The 21,925-nt window shown below is 34.0% G+C and overlaps 1 protein-coding gene across 1 annotated transcript; it reads right to left on the bottom strand.

Annotated features, from left to right (window-relative positions):
- Window positions 1-4,477: 4,477 nt before the first annotated feature.
- On the bottom strand, window positions 4,478-21,628 carry LOC127725382 (procathepsin L-like). Its single transcript, XM_052232317.1, has 9 exons — window positions 21,532-21,628; window positions 20,660-20,795; window positions 17,671-17,776; window positions 16,768-16,917; window positions 15,140-15,263; window positions 13,719-13,819; window positions 12,583-12,745; window positions 8,379-8,484; window positions 4,478-5,521 (listed from the first exon to the last, which is right to left on the bottom strand). Exons 3-9 carry the CDS (start codon window positions 17,671-17,673, stop codon window positions 5,422-5,424), a joined length of 747 nt encoding a protein of 248 aa, XP_052088277.1. The 5' UTR covers window positions 17,674-17,776; window positions 20,660-20,795; window positions 21,532-21,628; the 3' UTR covers window positions 4,478-5,421.
- Between the last annotated feature and the right edge of the window lie 297 nt (window positions 21,629-21,925).

The raw sequence follows: 21,925 nt of genomic DNA on the forward strand, positions 1-21,925 counted from the left end.
TGTATGCTGTTTAACAAGTGAAATGGTATATGCAATATGGGTTTTCTCATTGTTGAAGGACGTACGGTGACCTATAGTTGTTAAGTTTTGTGTCATTTGGCCTCTTGTGGAGAGTTGTCTCGTTGACAATTATACCACATCTTCCTATTTTTATATATGCCAGACGTTGGTCAATCCAAAATCATAAGATTCGAAGAATTTCATGGACTTTCCTGATTTATAGCAACAGGTGGTGTGTTATGGGCATCAGCTAGACTTTATAACTTACTTGTTGAACCTGGAACTTATGCTCCATATACAGTAGATCAGATGCTCGATGATTAACTCGAATACTTTGATACTGGTGTGTTAGTGCTCTGTGTTTACTATTTTTCTAAACTTGCAAATACATAAGAGTTTTCAAATTTAAAAGACGGAAGATGTTTCTCACCAGTTCGTGAAATCTGCCGGTCGCTTGTGAAATATGAAATTGAAAAATCATCTTAAAGAAATAATACACAATGCTTTTCAATATAAAAATGGTAGCATGCTCTATAAATTTATCACTTTGGGATACCATACGTCATATTTTGTTAATAGTGAACAAAAAGGTAAAACATTCTACAAAGTGGAACAAGTGATTAGTATGCTGTAGTTTCTTATGGACAACACATTTGTTGAATTTGGAGGTAGACTTTTTCAACCAATTGTCGGCATTTTTATGGGAACGAACTTTGAGCCTCTCCTTGCCGACCTCTTCTTATTTTCATATGAGTCGCAGTTCCTTCAGACACTTGTCAAATACAAGAAGAACAAAGAAGCCAGATCACTTAATTTCACATTCAGATATAATGATGATGTTTTTTTCCATTAACAATCCAAACTTTTCTGATTGGGTTCCATTAATATATCCTCCAGAACTAGAAATTGAAGAAACAACAGACACGGCTTCCTCCGCCTAATTTTTCAGACCTTTACCTCGATTTTGGCATAAGCGGTCATCTTAGTACGAGAATCTATGACAAACGAGTTTAATTATCAATTTCCCCCACCTTAGTAGCAATATACGAACTTCACCTGCATATGGGATATACATTTCCCAACTCATTCGGTATTCGAGAGCTTGCAGCTGCTACTCAGACTTTATAAAACGTCACCAGTGTCTGAGCAGAAAGTTGATGAACCAGGGTTATGTCAAAGAACGTCTCGTCCTTTTCTAGAAAAAAACGTTCATCGGAAGATACCAAGACCTTGTTCATAAATATTCCGTGTCGGCTTCACGGATAATGCATGATGGTCTTTGGGTGTAGATTCTAAGTGCTGACGGTGTTTGTCATTTTAGTTACGTGTTATAGTGTTCTTTTGTTTGTCATTGTGTATTTTTAACCTTTGTTGGTTGGTCCATTTTTGGTGGTGTTCTTTTGTCGTGGTTCGGTGCTTGTGCGTCCCGCCATTGTGTAGTTGTGCTAAGGTCATTTTTTGTATTCTTGTCTTTCTCGATTTGTCTAAATGCCATTTTGTTTTTCTTTGTTGACATATTGTTTTGTTTTCATAGTGATAAAGATTATAGCACAATGTTGCCTGCTGTACCCCTATTTTTGACATTGTTTCCTATTATGTCTGTTTGTTTTGTTCACACATTGTTGTCAATATGATGGAATTATATGCGACTGTCATACAAGTGAGAAGTTTAGCTAGCTATAAAACCAGGTTTGATCCACCGTTTTCTGCATGATGAAATTGCATGTGCCAGGTCGGGAATGTGACAGTTGTTTTCCATTCATTTGATGTGTTTGAGCTTTTTATTTTGCCATTTGATAAGGGACTTTCCGTTTTTAGTTTTTTTGGAGTTTGGTGTTTTTGTTGTCTTACTTTGAACCCTCAATCTGTAATCTACTGCCAGCTACACATGCCTTGATTGCGACACAAATTCATCTTTATTCGGTTTTGATACGAAGTCCATGTACAAGCTTTTGCAAAGGGATGCAGAAAAATTTCAAAACCATCGGAACGAAAGACAAACAGCTGTCTTATTCCTGACTTAGTAGGGGCCTTTTCTGAAGAAAATGATGGGTTAAACCTGGTTTTATAGCTAGCTAAAGCTCGCACTTTAATGAAAGGTGTGTACGGTTCCATTATATTGACCGCATTGGGTGGTCGAACATAATTGATAAACGTGACAATAATCGGGATCCAGTAGTCAAAACTTTGTAAACATACATCACAGACATTAAAACACAGCTGATTTAACAATTCAAACAAGTATATAAATGAATCTGACTAATACGTCAACAAAAAAAGTTAAAAAAAAATACATACAGTATGAGAAACCATACTTGCATATACACTTTCCCGATAAAGTACAAAGAAAGTAAAAAATAAATACAAATGATTGATCTCTTGGTTTATTAGTATGAGGTTAAAGACAAATATATATCGTTTACTTGTAAAGTCGACAGATCGGTTTATAACCTAAAGCAAAAATCATTGGTAACGGATGCGAAGGTGGACACTTGCATGTTTTACCTATTGTTTAGTTGTAAAACAAAAGCAGTTTTGCGTATGTTCACACTATACGTACTTCATTGACATGGATGGGCTCCTTACACATAAAAAGGTCCAACAGAGTTATGGGGGAAAACGACTTTAATCGACACTGCATACGTTTTACGGTCAGCATCACAAATGTGTTGACCGATACAATATGTAGGTGTCTCAACTCACTAGCGTCATATTTACGCAGCCTTAGATCTTTAGATACTGGTTAAGTGGTCTGGTCTGTAATTTTACCAATTGTGTCCGATTCTCGATATTAGCATTTTGACTGAGTGTGCATTTTCACGACGGATGATGTATAAAATAGCAGGATACGTTTACCCTGACGACGCACCCAGTCTTGCTCCTTTTAGAGATCATGTGATTCACTCAGTTTTGATTTTTTTACCTCAAATTGACTATTCTTAATCGATTTACGAGATTTGAATATCGATAAACTTCAATCGTCTTAATTTAGATACGTTTACAACGGACGTTTTTCTTTATATATGAAATAGGCGTTAATATTTTTTTAATTCACATGGCAATGATTTAACAACAACATTAGAATCATAGCAATACAACTGTTAAGCAAAATGTAAAAAAAATAGGTGTTTCCCCCCAGCCGAAGTATAAAGGAGACTGTTGTTGTTGCTGTGCTATGTATTAAGAAGTCCAAAAACTGGTCTGCAGCGAATCTCCTGAGATATGTTGCACGGAAGCTGATTTGCATGGGGGAGTTTAAACGAGCTAGCATCCTTCTGTTTAGCTTTCCTTACCATAAGTTTAAGGTTATAGAGCCTTGCAACAAATGGTCTGCTGACAGTTACATTTTCCTCAAGGGTTAACTTTAATGACGGGCAAAAATCCACACATAGAATCTGTATCTGGAGACTTTTTAACTATACGACCCTTTTTATTATGCTCTCTAACATTCGTTTTCAACAAACATTGCATCAATAATCATTCGCGTGTCTGTATGTAAAGCTTGTAAACGCCTTAGTAGGAACATTTTATTTAATTTAATAAAGAATATCAATGATCTCTTTTAAACAAATGACAAAAATAAATTGATATGAAATAAGGCAACTAACGACATGTAAACACGATATTGCATATGTGTCATCAACGTACTTAGGTGTCATAACAAGGTAGCAGGTTAATCAGCTATACAAGGAAAATGTTTCTCCAAAAGGGTTATACGAAATCTGAATGGCAACGGACACATGCGTACGAACAGATATGATCGAGTTGAGATCATACTGCAAATACCAAAAAGTAAAATCACAAACATACTGAACTCCAAGGAAAATTCAAAAAGGAAAATCCCTTATCAAATGGCAAAATCAAAAGCTCAAACACATCAAACGAATGGATAACAACTGTCATATTCCTGACTTGTTACAGGCATTTTCTTATGTAGAAAATGGTGGATTAAACCTGGTTTTAAAGCTAGCTAAACCTCTCACTTGTATGACAGTCGCATCAAATTCCATTATATTGACAACAATGTGTGAACAAAACAAACAGACACAATAGGTAAAAATGTCACATATATGGGTTACAACAGCAACACGAACCCCACCAAAAACTGGTGGTGATCGCAGGTGCTCCGGAAGGGTAAGCAGATCCTGCTCCACATGTGGCACCCGTCGTGTTGCTCATGTTATTACAAAGCCGGTAAATAGTCTAATTCGGTAGGTCACATTCGTGAAAAGGGAACTGTATTGTAGTTACGACATAAGGAACATATCCGATATCAAACACCACTTTACCTATAGGGATTTACATTCATTTGAAAAATATCGGATCAAGGCTGTCTATATGAATAAACAAAGTTAATGCATAAGGAGTGATAAACCAAAATTGACCTTAAATAAAGTTTTCAACACAATCTAAAAATAAACATCTGTGATAAAAGCATTTCATTTTAGACAATGTTGTTTTACCACAAAACAAATCACATGTTATTTAACACACGTTAATAATGAAATAACTCATGAAAAGGATTACATGTATTACCAAAAATATTGGGCAGCACTACAGATCTCGCCAACCAACATTGTAGGGAAGGATTGTCTTCTCTCCCTTCTTTGTTTAAAATATTGCATGCCAAAAAGTATTTGCGTATAAAAGTTATGAAAAATAATTCTAACATGGAAACCACGTGCTTGTTAGAAAACTAGCTAACTGTTCGTTGCTGTATGTCTTTGTTCGTACGTCTGTTAGTACGAATAGGTTGAATGTTGGTGACGTTTAAAGCAATGAGCACATTACAACAAATTAAACTTAAGAATTAAAGATAAGCCAAAAATGAATCGAATTGTTTACGTAAATAATTTTTCAAACCGCAAAATCGGGCTAAAAAAGACAATTTACATATATCATTATAAAAAAGAAAGGACTCAAAACAAATTCAAACTATTAAATAAAATAAATGTAAAGTATACTGACATTATTCGCTGAAACTAGAATACTGATATTTGGTATTGCTATTAACTATGCAAGCCTGTCATAAAGTTGTACGATGATTTTTCGTGTCTGTACATTCTTATTTTTTTAACTAAGCAATGTTTTCCTAAAACTAGTTTTGAGGTTAAAAAGTAAGATTACGAAAAGCGAACCCAAAAATTGTAGGTTCGTATATGCGAACTGATTGTATTGATTTGTTATATGTTTCTTAAGAGCATATTTCAACATTTTTTTAGTTTGACCTTTCCGTTTATTTACAATTAAACCAGCTAATTTCAGCTTTAATAATTTGTCTTTTCGTCACTTTCGTTCGGAAATCATATTATACGTTTCTTTAGTATCCCTCATTTTTTTAATTTTTCATAGGATTTTGTTTAAATATTAATGAAGTATTCTAAGCGATTCAAACACGTTAAAGAGAAGAACATGTAATTATCACATTAGAGGGAACATGGCAGAGGTTGCTATGGCACACTGATTGTCCTTGTTCCTTGACATCAATATATATCCATCTATTCCCCATCTGTTTCCCCAACTGCAAAAAGGTAAAAATAAATAGCTAAATTGAAATTAAACTGGAAAAGTACATGACTATTCTTATAGGAGTGTAACATGTTAAAGTTTAACATTTCTTGTAGGCGGTTTACATTATAACATATTAACAGTTTATTGAAATGCATGCTGATCATACTAGGAATTTATGTTATATTATTTGTCTTTTCATAGGTCACTTATATGCGTTCATAATACATTATTTGAAATTTTCGCAAATATGCAACTTAAATGCTGAACAATATCAATTAAGTGGTACTATTGCATGAATAAACAATGAAAAAAATAACTATTGTTACCAATAAAGCAAGTTGAAATCATACTGATTGATTGCTCATTGCCTATTGCCGTATGAGTGCGAAACGGGTATATAACGCGACGAGAGTCTCTTTCTAACATCTTATCTGTTATTATTTTAAATCGGACATAATTTTCAGGGTGAGCAGATCCTGCTCCATATGTGACAACCGTCGTGTTGCTCGTGTTAGTACAAACCCGGTGATACGTCTAATTCGGTAGGTCACAATCGAGGAAAAAAGGATGGAATTGTGTTAACCACAATTGGAACATATCCATCGTCATATGTGAAACAGATATTCCGTAACGTTAAACCAACTCCTGATGGCGTTCGTACAATTGTCGAAGGGATTATTTCAACTTCACCTCACTTGGAACTCTTGCTTACATAGCTTCGATATTCTTTGTAAGCAGCAACCGTCTTCAGGGAAATCATGATATGAAAAGCTCTAAAATATCGTATCAGCTGGGATATATACATTCCGTATGAAGGCGGTACTGCAATGTTGTTACATAAAAATAGAAATTTCACAATTGTGAAGCTGAATTCATCTCTTTTATCATAAAGTTTTGTATGATACACATTGTCAATTTCTAGATGTATGTCAAGATATGAGACAGACTTAACTGTATCTGTTGTATCCTTTATTTCACGTTTGATGGGACAGATGCATTCAGCATCTTCACTAAATTTTAAAGTGTTTAGAACATCGTTAGTGCGGAACGAGTTAAAGGATAATGCTAGCTTCTTTTCACTCTTCTTAAGAAGCTCCTGTATAAGGTCTGCCTCATATGAACAAAAGAACAATCGACAAGAAGAGCAGCTATGATTTCCATGAGAATGCCGATTGTTTGTTGAAAAACGCGTCCTCCAAACGTAACAAATATGTTGTAAAAAAAAATCCAGCATCTTGTTAATGTCAGCTTCAAAGAATTTTGTATTTAAATCAGAGTATTTTTTATTAAGTATGATTTATTCCTCCCAAGACAAGATACTGGTATCCACACAGGGGCGGGTCCAGGTGAGGGCGTAATAGGCGTACGCACCCCCTTTTAAAAAAAAACCCAAAAAAAACTATCGTAATCTGCTAATATTGTATTGAATATGGCAATTTATCATATTTCACAATTATTTTATGTTTTTTAGGAAAAAAAAGGTCCAAAAATTTTTTCGCCTCGCTCCGCACGGCAAATATTGCATTATACGCCCCCACTTTCAAATATCCTAGAAACGCCCCTGCTACGTTCTCGCCATTCTGTTCAATGAAACTTAGCAGGACCTTTTCTTTTAATTTGTCTTTAGTTTGGAATTGGGAATTCTTGTGTAAAGAGTAGAAACGTCAGATGTTTTAAGACTATTGCAAGAGGAAAGAGACTTAGATTGTATGTACTTCTAACAGATTTTTGGTTTTTTTCTAGTATCCATATCGTATTCACGCCGCCCATAGAGTAGATAATTTCATAATAGCTTTGAAGCCCGGCTTTCTATATGTGCCTGTCCAAAGTCAGGAGCCTGACATTGAGTGGCTGTCGTTTTGTGATGTATTTCATATTTGTTTTATGTTTATTGTTTTGTAAATTTTGTTATTGTCTTGTGCCGTTACACCACTTCCCCATGTTACGGGAAGGTGTGGCGCCTTCAAACTAGTTTAACCCCGCCACATTCTGTATGTGTGTGTCCCACGTCAGGAGCCTGTAATTCAGTGGTTGTCGTTTGTTTCTGTATATCATATTTGTTTTTCGTTCATTATTTTGTACATAAATCAGGCCGTTAGTTTTCTCGTTTGAATTGTTTTACATTTGTCATTTCGAAAAAAGTAAAATAACAAAAAAACCGAACTCGTAGGAAAATCCAAAACGGAAAGTCCGTAATCAAATGGCAAAATCAAAAGCTCAAACACATCAAACGAATGGATTACAACTGTCATATTCGAGGCCTTTTATAGCTGAATATGCGGTTTGGGTTTCACTCATTATTGAAGGCCGTACGGTGACCTATAGTTGTTAATTTCTATGTCATTTAGTCTCTTATTGAGAGTTGTCTCAATGGCAATCATATAACATCTTCTTTTTTTTATATTTGATTGCTGATGAAATTGGAAAAGAGGTAACGTGAAGCAATTGGAAGACCAAGTAATATATGCAGACACAACATATTTGTCATGGAGATAGGACAGGTGCTTAGAAACATTTGAGTCTTTATAGATCGATGTAGCATGTGTATTCATAGACCAATTCAGTGGTGTTTTTTTTTAATTATAATTGTAGCAACAAGCTCATAGCCTTAATCCTTTCGGAAAGAGTATCTACGTCTTCTTTTGCGCCTGGCATAAGTCTAGACTGAATTAGTCATTATTTTGAAGTTGTGTTTCCAATAGATTTAGATTTACGATAATTTGGGCTTTTGGATAAAAGACATTAATACTAACATTCTATAGATAAAAACTAATTATTAAATCTATAAAATCTAATGCTAAAACAAAAAGGCACTTGAAATTGAAACAATTTATATATGACAAAAGGAGTATTGTGTTAACGTGTACCTGTTCTTAACAAGCCAATAATCATCGTTACTTTGTGTGCCATATCCAACAACCAGGACACAGTGATTTGTCCTATAGGAATTACAGCTCGGATTGTTGAAGACACCTGAAAATATTTGTTTTTATTTCTTCAAATTCTCATGAAATATTAATTCTGTCAATACATTGTACGTCAATCAATAGTCAAATATATTTCTTCGAAACACTAAAAAATAAAAGGTCGAAAAAGTTTTAATTTTTGCGCATCAAATTTGTAAGGCGGCTCACATTTTTAGGTACATATACATCCTTGACTTTCAAACTTTGGTTTGATCGTTCCTGATGAAGGTTAATTCAAAAAACACCCTTCGAACGTATGACATTTATAAAGTGGTATTTTCATTTCCGAGCACTAAGTCGATAACTCTACTGATGGAGTGTTAATTACCGAGGGTATCATCAGCTCAGTAGTCCGTATTTCGGTAATGAAATGACATACTTTTCTTAAATTTTCTATTAAAAATTTAAGAAATTAATCAAAATCTCAGGTTCGAATTCCCTCCTGCAAAGATGACCTAGATAAATTAGTCTATTCTTTTACGGTCCCTTCTTGTCATAGCTCCTCATGTTATCGGGTATCTACACATCATAGCTTTCAAATGTTTAGGATTGACTGTTCATGATTAAGGTAAATCCAATAAAGCGCTTCCGGCGCATAAAGTGTTATTTTCATTTTTGATCTAGAGAAATCTTAAAATACTTAAGCTTGTGACTTCAGATACGTGCAAATAAATAGGTAATTATAATAAGGCCCCTTAGACTATGGTACATGCAAGTGGGATGGCAACCAGCTTTATGCGTACTTTAAAGTTTCAATCTTGAGACTGGTTAACTCATTTCAAAATCTACTGCTACTCAGACTTTGTAAAACGTCATCTTTGTCTGGGCAAAAAATTAAAGAGCCAGAGATTTGTCAAAGAACGTGTCGTCCTTTTTTCAAAAAGTTCATCGGAAAGTACCAAGACCTAAGTGAAAAATAGTCGATGTCTACTCCACAAATAATACAGGATGGTCTTGAGTTATAGATTCTAGGTGCTGACGTTGTGTATCATTTTATGTACTTTACAGTTTTCCCTTTATTTGTCTTTGTACTATCATGTTCCTTTTGGTCGTATGACTATTGACATGATTAAGATTTGTGCATCCATCTATAGGGTTTGACTTTGGGCGTTCCTGATGCGGGTGGATCCAGCGGTACAATTCGGACGCATGAGTTTTTAAAGGTTCATTTTGTATACCCTTGTAATTTTTTTACTTAATTTGGACTTTATCGAGAAGGTGTATATGTAATTATGTTTTATAAATATGTACTATTTACTACAAAAATATATTTGTATGGTTGTTTGAATTATTAAGTCAATTGTGTTTGTATGTCTGTGACAGTTTTGGCTGCTGGATCCCAATTACTTAGTATTTGAAACGTTTATATGAAATTATGTTTTACTTTAATGCATGTACTAATAACTACAATCTATTTTTTGTTCGCGTCTTTGTCAGATTTATTTGTAGTGTCGTTTTAAATTTGTCTGACATACTGCCATTAGTGCTTCAAAAATTCTTACATTAAGTGCAAAACAGCAAAAACTGCAACAAAATCCTCATTTTGAGATTTTGTCATTTTTATTTAGACGTAGGCACACTTTACACAACAATATAATTTACTGCATAATGTATTTTACAAAGATGTTTATGTGTGTCAATTAACTTTTGGGGTAAAGCTCTTGCTCCTATATATTTTGACTAAAACTTATGCGTGTAATGAATTGTATCTGCGAATGTTTCAGAGACATTAGTCAATATAAAATCATTCATATATTGATATACATGATTTGATCTTACAAGGATGCTTTAGGGACAAATAAAAGTTTACTAAAATTTACTAGTTTTTCAGATCACCTTTTCAAATTTAGATTAAATATACAAACGCAACCCATAAACCCATAAACAGTTCTTCGAGAATTCTTACAAAATGATGACAATATACAGGAGATGTCTTTGAGATTAGATGGATTCTCATTAACTAATTTTACTTACCCCCAAAAAAACTATTTGCAAAATGACCATTCCTTAAGTGCTAATTATGACATGTCCATGACGTTACAACCACAGATAATGGACAGGAAGTGGAGAAGCCGGTCTACCTGAAGAGAACCACAGATATTGGACAGGAGGTAGAGAAGCCGGTCTACCTTGAGAGAACCACAGATATTGGACAGGAGGTGGAGAAGCCGGTCTACCTGGAGAGAACCACAGATAATGGACAGGAAATGGCGAAGCCGGTCTACCTGGAGAGAACCACAGATATTGGACAGGAGGTGGAGAAGCCGGTCTACCTGGAGAGAACCACAGATATTGGACAGGAGATGGAGAAGCCGGTTTACCTGGGAGAACCACAGATATTGGACAGGAGGTGGAGAAGCTGGTTTACCTGGAGAGAACCACAGATATTGGACAGGAGGTGGAGAAGCCGGTCTACATGGAGAGAACCACAGATATTGGACAGGAAAACTGGCAATCCTTGTCAATTAGAAACACAGTTGTTCATACCTCGCCAGGAGATGAATAAGACTGAAAGTTTACAGTCTAGTTATCATTGTGGATGAACTTCTTACACAACTCGGCCATCGGAGTCCTCAAGTAACTAATTATAAGACTGAATAATGCAGTGAAAGGATATCATCTTTTTAACTGATCCTGAAGTTAAAAGACAACGTTCGTATATTTTCGACTATCGTTAGACACCCTTTCTTGCAAAAGAGGGGCAAAAGATACCGGAGGGACATTAAAACTCATAAATCGAAAATAAACTGACAACGCCATGGCTAAAAAGGAAAAAGACAAACAGACAAACAAAAGTACACAACATAGAAAACTAAAGACTAAGCAACACGAACCCCACCAAAAGCTGGGGGTGATCTCAGGTGCTTCGGGTGGGTAAGCAGATCCTGTTCCACATGTGGCACCGGTCGTGTTGCTCATGTTAGTACAAATCCGGTAAATAGTCTAATTCGGTAGGTCACATTCGTGAAAATGGAACGGGATTGTAGTTACGACATTAGGAACATATTCGCTATCATCTTTGAAACGGTTATTCCAAAACGGTCAACCAACTCGTGATGGCGTCCGTAAAATTTACGAAGGGATGATTTCAACTTCACCATTTGGAACTCTTGGTTTAATATCTTCCTTGTGAGCAGCAACCCTATATCAAGGAAATCATGATAGGAAATACAAGCCCGGGGATATCGTATCAATTTGGAGATATATACTCCGTATGTAGGCGCTGCGGAAATGTTGCTACATAGAAATGGAAAGTTCACAATTGGTAAGGTGAAATCATCTCTTTTGTCGTAAAGTTTTGTTTTCAACCGACCCTCATTGTCAATTTCTAGATGTAAGTCAAGATATGAGGCAGACTTAACTGTATCTGTTGTATCCTTCATCTCTAGTTCGATTGGATAGATTCGTTCAACATAGTCACCAAATTTTGAATTATATAGTAAGAGAACATCATCTATATAGCGAAAAGTAAAGTTTAAGGTTACTGCTAACTTTTTTTCTTTCTTCCTAAGAAGTTCCTGTATGAAGTCAGCCTCATAAGAATAAAGGAACAAGTCGACAAGAAGAGGGGCACAGTTGGTTCCCATGGGGATGCCGATAGTTTGTTGAAAAACACGTCCTCCAAACGTAACAAATATGTTGTCAATCAAGAAATCAAGCATCTTGATAATGTCAGTTCCGGAGAATTTTTTGTTTGAATCAGAGTGATTTTTTACAAAGTAGGATTTAAACCTTGTATCTACGTTGGCCATTCTTTATTATGAAACAAAGCAATACCAACTCTTTCAATTTGTCTTTTAGTTGCAAGTCGTATGGTTCAAACGAATCAAGGGTATAAGAGAACCACAAATAGTTCCACTGGGACCATACAAAGAAATTGGTGTAATCAGAGTTTACGGCTCAAAGCCACCAACTCAATCTGTATATGTAAATATCAGGAAAATAATATTCACTTTAGAAAGTGAAGAAAGTGAAAATCTACATTAAAAAAAACGAATTCAATTTGATATCTTACATTACAAAGATATTTAGCTTTACATGTACTGTTCTAATGAACATAAATACGAAGGTTCATTTGAATTTTGTTAATTCTAAAAACGTTTACCTCGTTTATACAACTGAAATTTTTTATCCGCGTGAATGCATGCCGACACAGGCCCCACTGTTGCTACGGCCTCCTTCAACTGATTTTCATCTCCCTTTTTAATCACCGTGTGTCCTGTGATAGTAGCTCCAATGTTAGATTGTGTGTACCTGCAGCTTCCGACCTAGATCATCGACAAAATACATTTATAAGCGGGAGGTTTGGCTAGCCATAAAACCAGGTTCAACCGACCATTTTGTCTTATAAAATGTCCTGTACCAAATCAGGAATATGGCAGTTGGTATCAAATAGTCCGTTTCTATGTATGTTGGAGTTTGTTTTTGTTTTTGTTGCCGTTCATTGTCTTGTTCCGTTGTTTTCCTCTTATAGTTGATGTGTTTCCCTCGGTTTTGGTTTGTGACCCGGATTTGTTTTCGCTTAATCGATTTATGACTATTGAACAACGATATACTACTGTTGCCTTTATTTACCTATGTACCCACAGGCATCTGATACGGAATTCATGATCCAAATTAAAAACAATCATTCATGGAATATAATATATAGGACTTGATGAAGATTTATAATGTTGATATGGTTTACTTATAGTGCTGACTATAAACTCGAGCTCATACAGCCGATCTTTACATGTCGATAGTTGAATGATGTGTCAGATCTGTCTTTTGTTTGCATTTCTAACTTGTCAATGATCGAACATTATTACCAGAGGCAGAGTCACATCAGCTTGACTCATTTTCGTAGATACAGGAGAACTTCGAATTTAAAGGTTCTACGACATACAACATTTTTATAGGCATTTATGCAGATTTTATCTATATTATAACTTTCCCTTTTTACATCTATCTACTTTCCCGTCAAACAATTATCTGTGAGTTATATTATTTAATGCACATTTTAATGACTCTATAATATTAGGCCGCTGTATATACATCCTTGGATTTCAAGATTTGGGGTTTGAGCGTTTCTAACAAAGGTGAATCAAGAAAAGAGGTTCGGACGCCCCAAATTTATAAAATGCTATTTACACTTTTATTTACAGACAAAATGTACGTATTGCGTTTTGTATCTTATAACTTTGATACAATGAATTAATCCACAACAACGTGTTTCCTGGTATTTGTTTTCTATTTGCTTACCTTTCCCTGGTATTGGTAGCCATTTTCTGTATCTATTCCTCTATTTTCTTTGACGTATGCAAATGAAGCACCTACAAAACCTCCATTGCAGCCTTCATTCCCTAGGAATAAAGAAATGGTGTCGTTTGAATTGATTTGATAGTTTTTAAAAACTATGTCATTGATTTTTCAATTAATTAATACTAGATTTATTATCTTTATTGCGAGATAAGACATTTCTCCATTCTAGACAGGTTTTTAACTTTTTAAAATTTAGTTGTCTTAAATGGATAAATTTGTTTCTAAAATGATTCCAGCTAATATCTAGGTAACTTAATCATTTTTTAAATTATCTATAAAAATATGTTTTCTGTGGGTGTGTGTGTGTGTATGACATCATCAGACTTGATTCCTCTTTTCCAATGGCACATCCGCTAGGCCCTTTGTTGAAGGTGGATGGATCCAGTTTAAACCCTCAATGTCAGTGATATCAGATCGGTGGTATGTACCAAGTATTAAGTATTACTTCAAACCCTCAATGTCAGTGATATCAGATCGGTGGTATATACCAAGTATTAAGTATTACTTCAAACCCTCAATGTCAGTGATATCAGATCGGTGGTATGTACCAAGTATTAAGTATTACTTCAAACCCTCAATGTCAGTGATATCAGATCAATGGTATGTACCAAGTATTAAGTATTACTTCAAACCCTCAATGTCAGTGATATCAGATCGGTGATATGTACCAAGTATTAAGTATTACTTCAAACCCTCAATGTCAGTGATATCAGATCAATGGAATGTACCAAGTATTAAGTATTACTTCAAACCCTCAATGTCAGTGATATCAGATCGGTGGTATGTACCAAGTATTAAGTATTACTTCAAACCCTCAATGTCAGTGATATCAGATCAATGGTATGTACCAAGTATTAAGTATTACTTCAAACCCTCAATGTCAGTGATATCAGATCGGTGGTATATACCAAGTATTACTGTTTATACTACAATGTCAGTGATATCAGATCGGTGGTATATACCAAGTATTACTGTTTATACTACAATGTCAGTGGTATCAGATAGGTGGTATGTACAAAGTATTTTTGTTAATACTACTCTCTCATACAATTTAACACCGGATATAGTTGTTTGGGTATTTGTCGACAAAAATTTTAAAAAATTAAGGAATATTTTGCCTTAGCCGTACTTAACATAATTTTTCGGAACTTTCATTTTTGTAATGCTTTGATTTTGCCTTCTAACTGGTTTCATTCGAGCGCCACTGATGAGTCTTTTGAAGCGAGACGCGCATCTAGCGTACCAAATAATAAGCCTTGTATATTTGATGTTCTATGTTGCCATGGTTAGGTGGTAGCTTCACTCTAGTAGATTAAACAAAAATTGCACATATGCATAAGGCATTTTTTTATTTTGCGTACCATATTTTGATGAACAGTCCATCAGATTTTGTTCCGATAACGATACGAGTTTCCCTGTTTTCCTAAAATGCTGCCCTTCTAATGATCCTGTAGCTGAGAAAGCCCAACATGATCCACATCGACCCTGATGAGACAAACGTATGCTTTGAAGTAAAACGGGATATTTCTAAGTAAATTACCTACTTTTTACATCATTGAACTTTCTATTGTTCCCAGGATACTTGACTTACGTTGAACTGCGAAAACATTTGCTTCATCATGGTAAGTTTTTATAGAATAAAAATGTATACAAAAGAATCATAGAATAACATTTATCAAGTTTGTTAAAGACCGTAATCTTGAAAAGCCAAATGAAGGAACTTTAGAAGAGGCTCGCAAGCACTAAACATGAACCTAAACAAAACGAAATTTGTCTGAGAATTTTGAAACCTTATTTATAGCGTTAATACTTGATTTATAAACTTAAATTCAAAATAAAAATGTATCTTTCAGTTTCTAATTATCTTATTATGAGACTGCTATCAGCACATTTGTGTTGGCATGAAAATATCATTGATACGTTCATATTCGGTAAATTTACTGTTCATAAATAGAAGAGGCTCGCAAGCACTAAACATGAACCTAAACAAAACGAAATTTGTCTGAGAATTTTAAACTTATAAACTTAAATTCAAAACAAAAATGTATCTTTCAGTTTCTAATTATCTTATTATGAGACTACTATCAGCACATTTGTGTTGGCATGAAAATATCATTGATACGTTCATATTCGGTAAATTTACAGTTCATAAATAGAAGAGGCTCGCAAGCACTAAACATGAACCTACACAAAACGAAATTTGTCTGAGAATTTTGAAACCTTATTTATAGCGTTAATACTTGATTTATAAACTTAAATTTAAAATAAAAATGTATCTTTCAGTTTCTAATTATCTTATTATGAGACTGCTGTCTATAAGACGGATGACACCAATATATACTTACGTGTTAACAGCAGCAGTACCAATCTAGTGTAAGTAATATTATCATTAACAAAATCAAGATTTAATGCACATTTCTTTTATGCCCATTAGTACATTGATATGTGCAGGCTTTCGTTTTCTGTCATAGTCGAATTTGACACAATTTTTTGGAAGTTTTAGAATTCAATATTCATCAACTTTTCAACTGTTTTGATTCGAGTGTTATCGATGAGTCTGATGTAGACGAAACGCTCGTCTGGCGTACTACATTATAAGCCTGTTGTTTTTTATGAGTTTTTACAATTACTGGGTCGATGCCACTGCTGAAGTCTCTGATGGTATCACCAATCTAGTATTCAGCACATTTGTGTTGGCATGAAAATATCATTGATACGTTCATATTCGGTAAATTTACTGTTCATAAAATGTTTAATGATTCAAAACACTCAGGTTTTTCTACCCTAGACATAGATAGCCTTAGCCGTATATGGCACAACGTTTTCGAATGTTTCGAATCCAATGCTTATCAATTTAGTTTTAGATTTGGCCTTTCAACTGTTTTGCATAGAGCGCAATTAATGAGTCTGGGGTACCAAATTATAAGTCTAGTGTTTTTTGATATCCTTGTTTTTATTTATTATGAAGCTGTTACTAGTATAAATGTACCTGGTTTTTTACAGGAGTAACATAGCCCTTCTTTGTCCAGTCAACTTCACTGGGGATCTCAACATTATTTGGAAGGAGGAATGTCGAACCTTCACTTTTGTTTCCAGGCATGATTCCCCCTGTCATTGTCTCTATCACCTCATCAACAGACTACAAAAATCATACAGATTATTCTTATATAATGAGGCAAATTTTGCAAACACTGAAAAAGTGTCGTACCTGGATATTTCTTCGTGACACTTGATTTTCACTACTACCATAAAAAATATCACTAATAACCGACTGAATAAAGTTCCGAAGCAGTTTTTCCATGTGTTGTGACTTTCTGATAATAAGTTATACAATATACATATAAAAATAAGGAAATGAAGTATGATTGCCAATGAGACAATTATCCAACAAAGTTCAAATAAAGTGGATGTTAGCAATTATAGGCAACCGTACGGCCTTTAACAATGAGACATGCTTAGTTGAGATAAAAGAAAAAGGAAGAGTGCTCAAGAAATTTAGTTTAACTCCGCAACATGTTCATGTGCTTGTTAAAAGTCGGACAACACAGCGGAAAGTTGTCATTGCTAAATAATACTGCGCTCTGTCCTATAGGGACGTTGGTGTTGATTACATAATTATACTAGACTATTTATTATTTACAATTGTTCCACATTCAATTATATTAATAAGTGCTTTTAATTTTGTACGTAGTGACATGTTTTTATGAGAAGACCACTAAATGTATTTGGGCTCTTGGTTCGTGTAGGTACTGTCTTATGACGTATCCCAAACTCTTCTGTTATTCAGTTATTCACCTGTATATGTATTAAAGTTATTTCCATCTAAACAAAGAAAACAATGTCCTGTTTCAATGTGCTTTAGTTAGCTTTGCAATGTTGACTGAATACTTGCCATATCAGCTATATGATTCAAACCAAGCCAATAACTGTGTTCTCCTCTGTCAGCCGCCAAATTGTGGTGTTGAATGTATTGAATATTTTCCTCCCAAATCGATCGTCTTCATTAAAAACCAAAATTGCATTTAAATAAGTAAATAGTTCTTGGAACTGTAAGTCTTTATTCTAATAACTGAAATTATTATATCAATAAAAGGAAATGTTGGACAAATATCAATGACAAAACTTGTTCCCTCAAAAATAGATACACACAAAATATATACATATTTGTGTCAGTCGCATTTCTATGCAATTTGTTTTTTTTCGAATCAGCGTATAATGTATAAAATAATGCCTATACATACAACAAAGTCCGCATGCATGTGAAACAGTCCCAACCACCTAGATAGTTTTGACGCTAAATAAAACGTTAAAGTCCTTTAAAAAATATGGTTTGATTGCCAATGAAGACTAAAGGACAATCATGTGAACAATTACAGGTCACCGTACATTTTTCCGTAAGCAATAAACGGTGTCGGTATGACAAAATATGAACCAATTCAAATGGTAAAACTCATAATACTCATAAAAATTAAATAAAAAAATTATCTATTTTATGCATCCAAAGCACTTATCTGGATTTACTATTATCAGGAACGCTCAAAGGTGGCGCTCGAATCAGATTAATTAATTGGGAGGCCAAATCAAGAAAAGTATCAAACAACGAAAAAAAAATCAAACGTTGTATCAAATATGTCTTAGGTCATCTATGCATTGGGTAGAAAATCCTTAGTGTTTCGAATTATTCAACATTTACAAACGTTAAATTTACATAAATAATTTATATTAATCATATGTCATGTCAACACAGGAGTGCTGACTACTGGGAAGGTGTTAACCTCATGATAGAAAGGTCCACCAGCAGTTTCATCGAACAAGTGATGGTAAAATCATCAAATATACAAATCTTATACTTATAATTCGAATAAAAAAAATTAAAATTGTGCCACATACGACTAAGATCATCTTTACTCGGGGTAGATAATGTTTAGATATAGGAAGATGTGGTATGAGTGCCAATGAGACAACTCTCCATCCAAGTTACAATTTATAAAAGTAAACCATTATAGGTCAAGGTACGGCCTTCAACAAGGAGCATTGGCTCACACCGAACAGCAAGCTATAAAGGGCCCCCAAAAAATACTTGTGTAAAACCATTCAAACGGAAAAACCAACGGTCTAATCTATATAAAAACGAGAAACGAGAAACACGTATGAACTACATAAACAGACGACAACTACTGTAATCAGATTCCTTTTTTTTTTTTTAGGTTTTTCGAATAATTGAACATTTATTAACAGTAAATTTCAAAGAAGACAACATAAAAATAAGAACTGAAGCCTGTAATTCAATGGGTCTCCTTGGTTGCCGTCTGCAATAAGCATAATTTTTCGACTATTGGTTTTTGTCATAAATCATACCGTTAAACGTTGGTTTTTCCGTTTGGGGTTGTTTACTCTAGACCATTCATAGCTTACATTCTTGTTTAGGTTTTGTTCATTCAAGGCGGTCGTGCGGAAACCTACAGTATTTACATCTTCGTCCTTTGATCTATACTGTACATTTTTCTCAGTGGCTATCAAACCACATCTCATTTGTAAATGTAATCTTTAAGGCATATTAGGATGTACAAGTTCGTCAAAATTACCTCAGTTGGTAGGACTGTTTCACATGCATATGGGTTTTGTTGTATGGATAGAGACCATTTTAAACATTACATAGATATAAGAAGATGTGGTATGAGTGCCAATGAGACAACTCTCCATCCAAGTCAAAATTTATAAAAGTAAACCATTATAGGTCACAGTACGCTCTTTAACACGGAGCCTTGGCTCACACCGAACAGTAAGCTATAAAGGGCCCCAAAACATTACTAGTGTAAAACCATTCAAACGGGAAAACCAACGGTCTAATCTATATAAAAACGAGAAACGAGAAACACTTATGAACCACATCAACAAACGACAACTACTGAACATCAGATTCCTTACTTAGGACAGGTGCAAACAAATGCAGCGAGTTTAAACGTTTTAATGGTACCAAACCTTCACCCTTTTTCTGAAACAATAGTGTAACATCACAACATAGAAAGACACACTATAAAATATCAACTGAAATAGCTCAACTCAATCAAAGGACATATTAACACCATTGAACATACACTGAACAAATAAATTTGACCTATGACACAATGTAAATACAAAATAAATAAACTAAGGGAAGAATAATAAAAGTAACATGTTATATCGGTAACAAATGTTAAACAATTAAAGAAAAACAATATGCTCGAACAAAAATACCATCCATTTGCAATAACTTTAAACACAGGTAAATGAAAATAATTTTGTTGTTAGGTATACCTGTACAGTACCAATAGAGAAAGGAAATATTTTTACAAAATAAATAATTTTGAATACAAAATAAATAAACTAAGGGAAGAATAATAAAAGTAACATGTTATATCGGTAAGAAATGTTAAACAATTAAAGAAAAACAATATGCTCGAACAAAAATACCATCCATTTGCAATAACTTTAAACACAGGTAAATGAAAATAATTTTGTTGTTAGGTATACGTGTACAGTACCAATAGAGAAAGGAAATATTATTACAAAATAAATAATTTTGATGTTCATAGTACGAAGTGAAAATTTATAGTTATACCAAACACTTATCAAAGCCGGTACACACGCTATTTCATATAGTTTTTTATATGTAAAAATCAGTTGGAAAACCCTTATGATCCGGATTTCAGTTCCTACGACAGATGTTTCATTCCACACTAATATATTACAATATTGAGTCCCGTGATGATAAGACATTTCTGGCATTCTTTGATCATATTTAAAGACAAAATTTGTAATCTTTTCATCTAATTTATATTTAAAAACATTGTTTTCCGAGTCTGATATTGACTAGCTGAATATCACACAAAAGACTCTACCTCAATTGATCTTCACTTCCATCGTCGTAAACTTTGTGGTATGCTTTTTAAAAAGAAGCCATTCTCTATCTAAGTCAGTGTTGATTTGATGTAACGCTGAATTACCAATGAACAGAACAAATAAAAAAACAGGTATCTGAAAAAGAAGAACTTTGACATATCATTAGTGTTCTAATGACATAACCGAAGCAAGCGTAGATCAGAGGTAACTCGAACCCAAAACCTTACATAAAACGGAGTTAGAAGAGCTTATCTTACTAAAAATGACCAAACCCCGACACAGAATTAGTACTTTGCATGAGGGCAATGTGCCTTTATAGACATACCTGTTTTTCAATTGTTTTGGTTTGATCATTACTGATGAATGTAAATCCAGAAAACCACTTTCGATAAACCAATACTACCAAGTGTGATGTTATTTTCAAATGAATTTCAAAATTTAATATTACATTTTCTTTATAAAAAAAGTCCTTATATTCATATTAGTAATGGCTGATTCAAAACGTCAAAGACAATACTTTGCTTCATTAGTAACCTTTTTAGGTAGCAGAATAATGGTAGTGGTTGTCTCGTTTTCCTATATGTTTTCTAAAATCAAATTCTATTATTTAGTTTTCTAACTAGTCACAACATAATGCGTTTTCCATGGATAATCAATTGAAATTAGACAAATAGTTGACACGAGGCGTTGTGTATACACAATAGCTTGACAACAAGCTCGACGGCCTATAATGTTTGTATATTTTGAAATGGCTTGAGTAGAACATTGTTAGCAAACAACAATAACAATTCTGCCATTTTTTCTTTGTATTTCTATATACTTTTGTAAAAGTGAAATTATATTCAAATTGTATTTTAGTATTCGAACTTACCATGGTTTTAACGATATCAAATCGCCCGTCCGAATGATTATCATATTAAGAAATAACCGTGATAATTACAGACGTTTATTCTTATATATAGAAAAGAAACTAATACAGGAAGTTTTTAGAACGTATGTGGTATTCACAAAAACTTCCGTAATTGTTTTTCATCAAATGACATTGATGAGATTTACTTTGTTCTATAACAAATATTAATTAAAATGGAAATTTTTATTAGTAAGGAAGTATCTAACAGAACGATGATACATGCGTGTTACAATAAAATGTCAAGACAATATATATTTGTTTAAAAAGAGGGATTGATGATGGGTCTTTTTTATCTCGTTTTAAAGTTATTCTCGAGTGATTTAAATATTACGATTTAATTTCTAAAAAGTTGAAT

This window comes from Mytilus californianus, unplaced genomic scaffold, assembly GCF_021869535.1.
Source record: "Mytilus californianus isolate M0D057914Y unplaced genomic scaffold, xbMytCali1.0.p SCAF_15, whole genome shotgun sequence".
Classification (NCBI taxonomy): domain Eukaryota; kingdom Metazoa; phylum Mollusca; class Bivalvia; order Mytilida; family Mytilidae; genus Mytilus; species Mytilus californianus.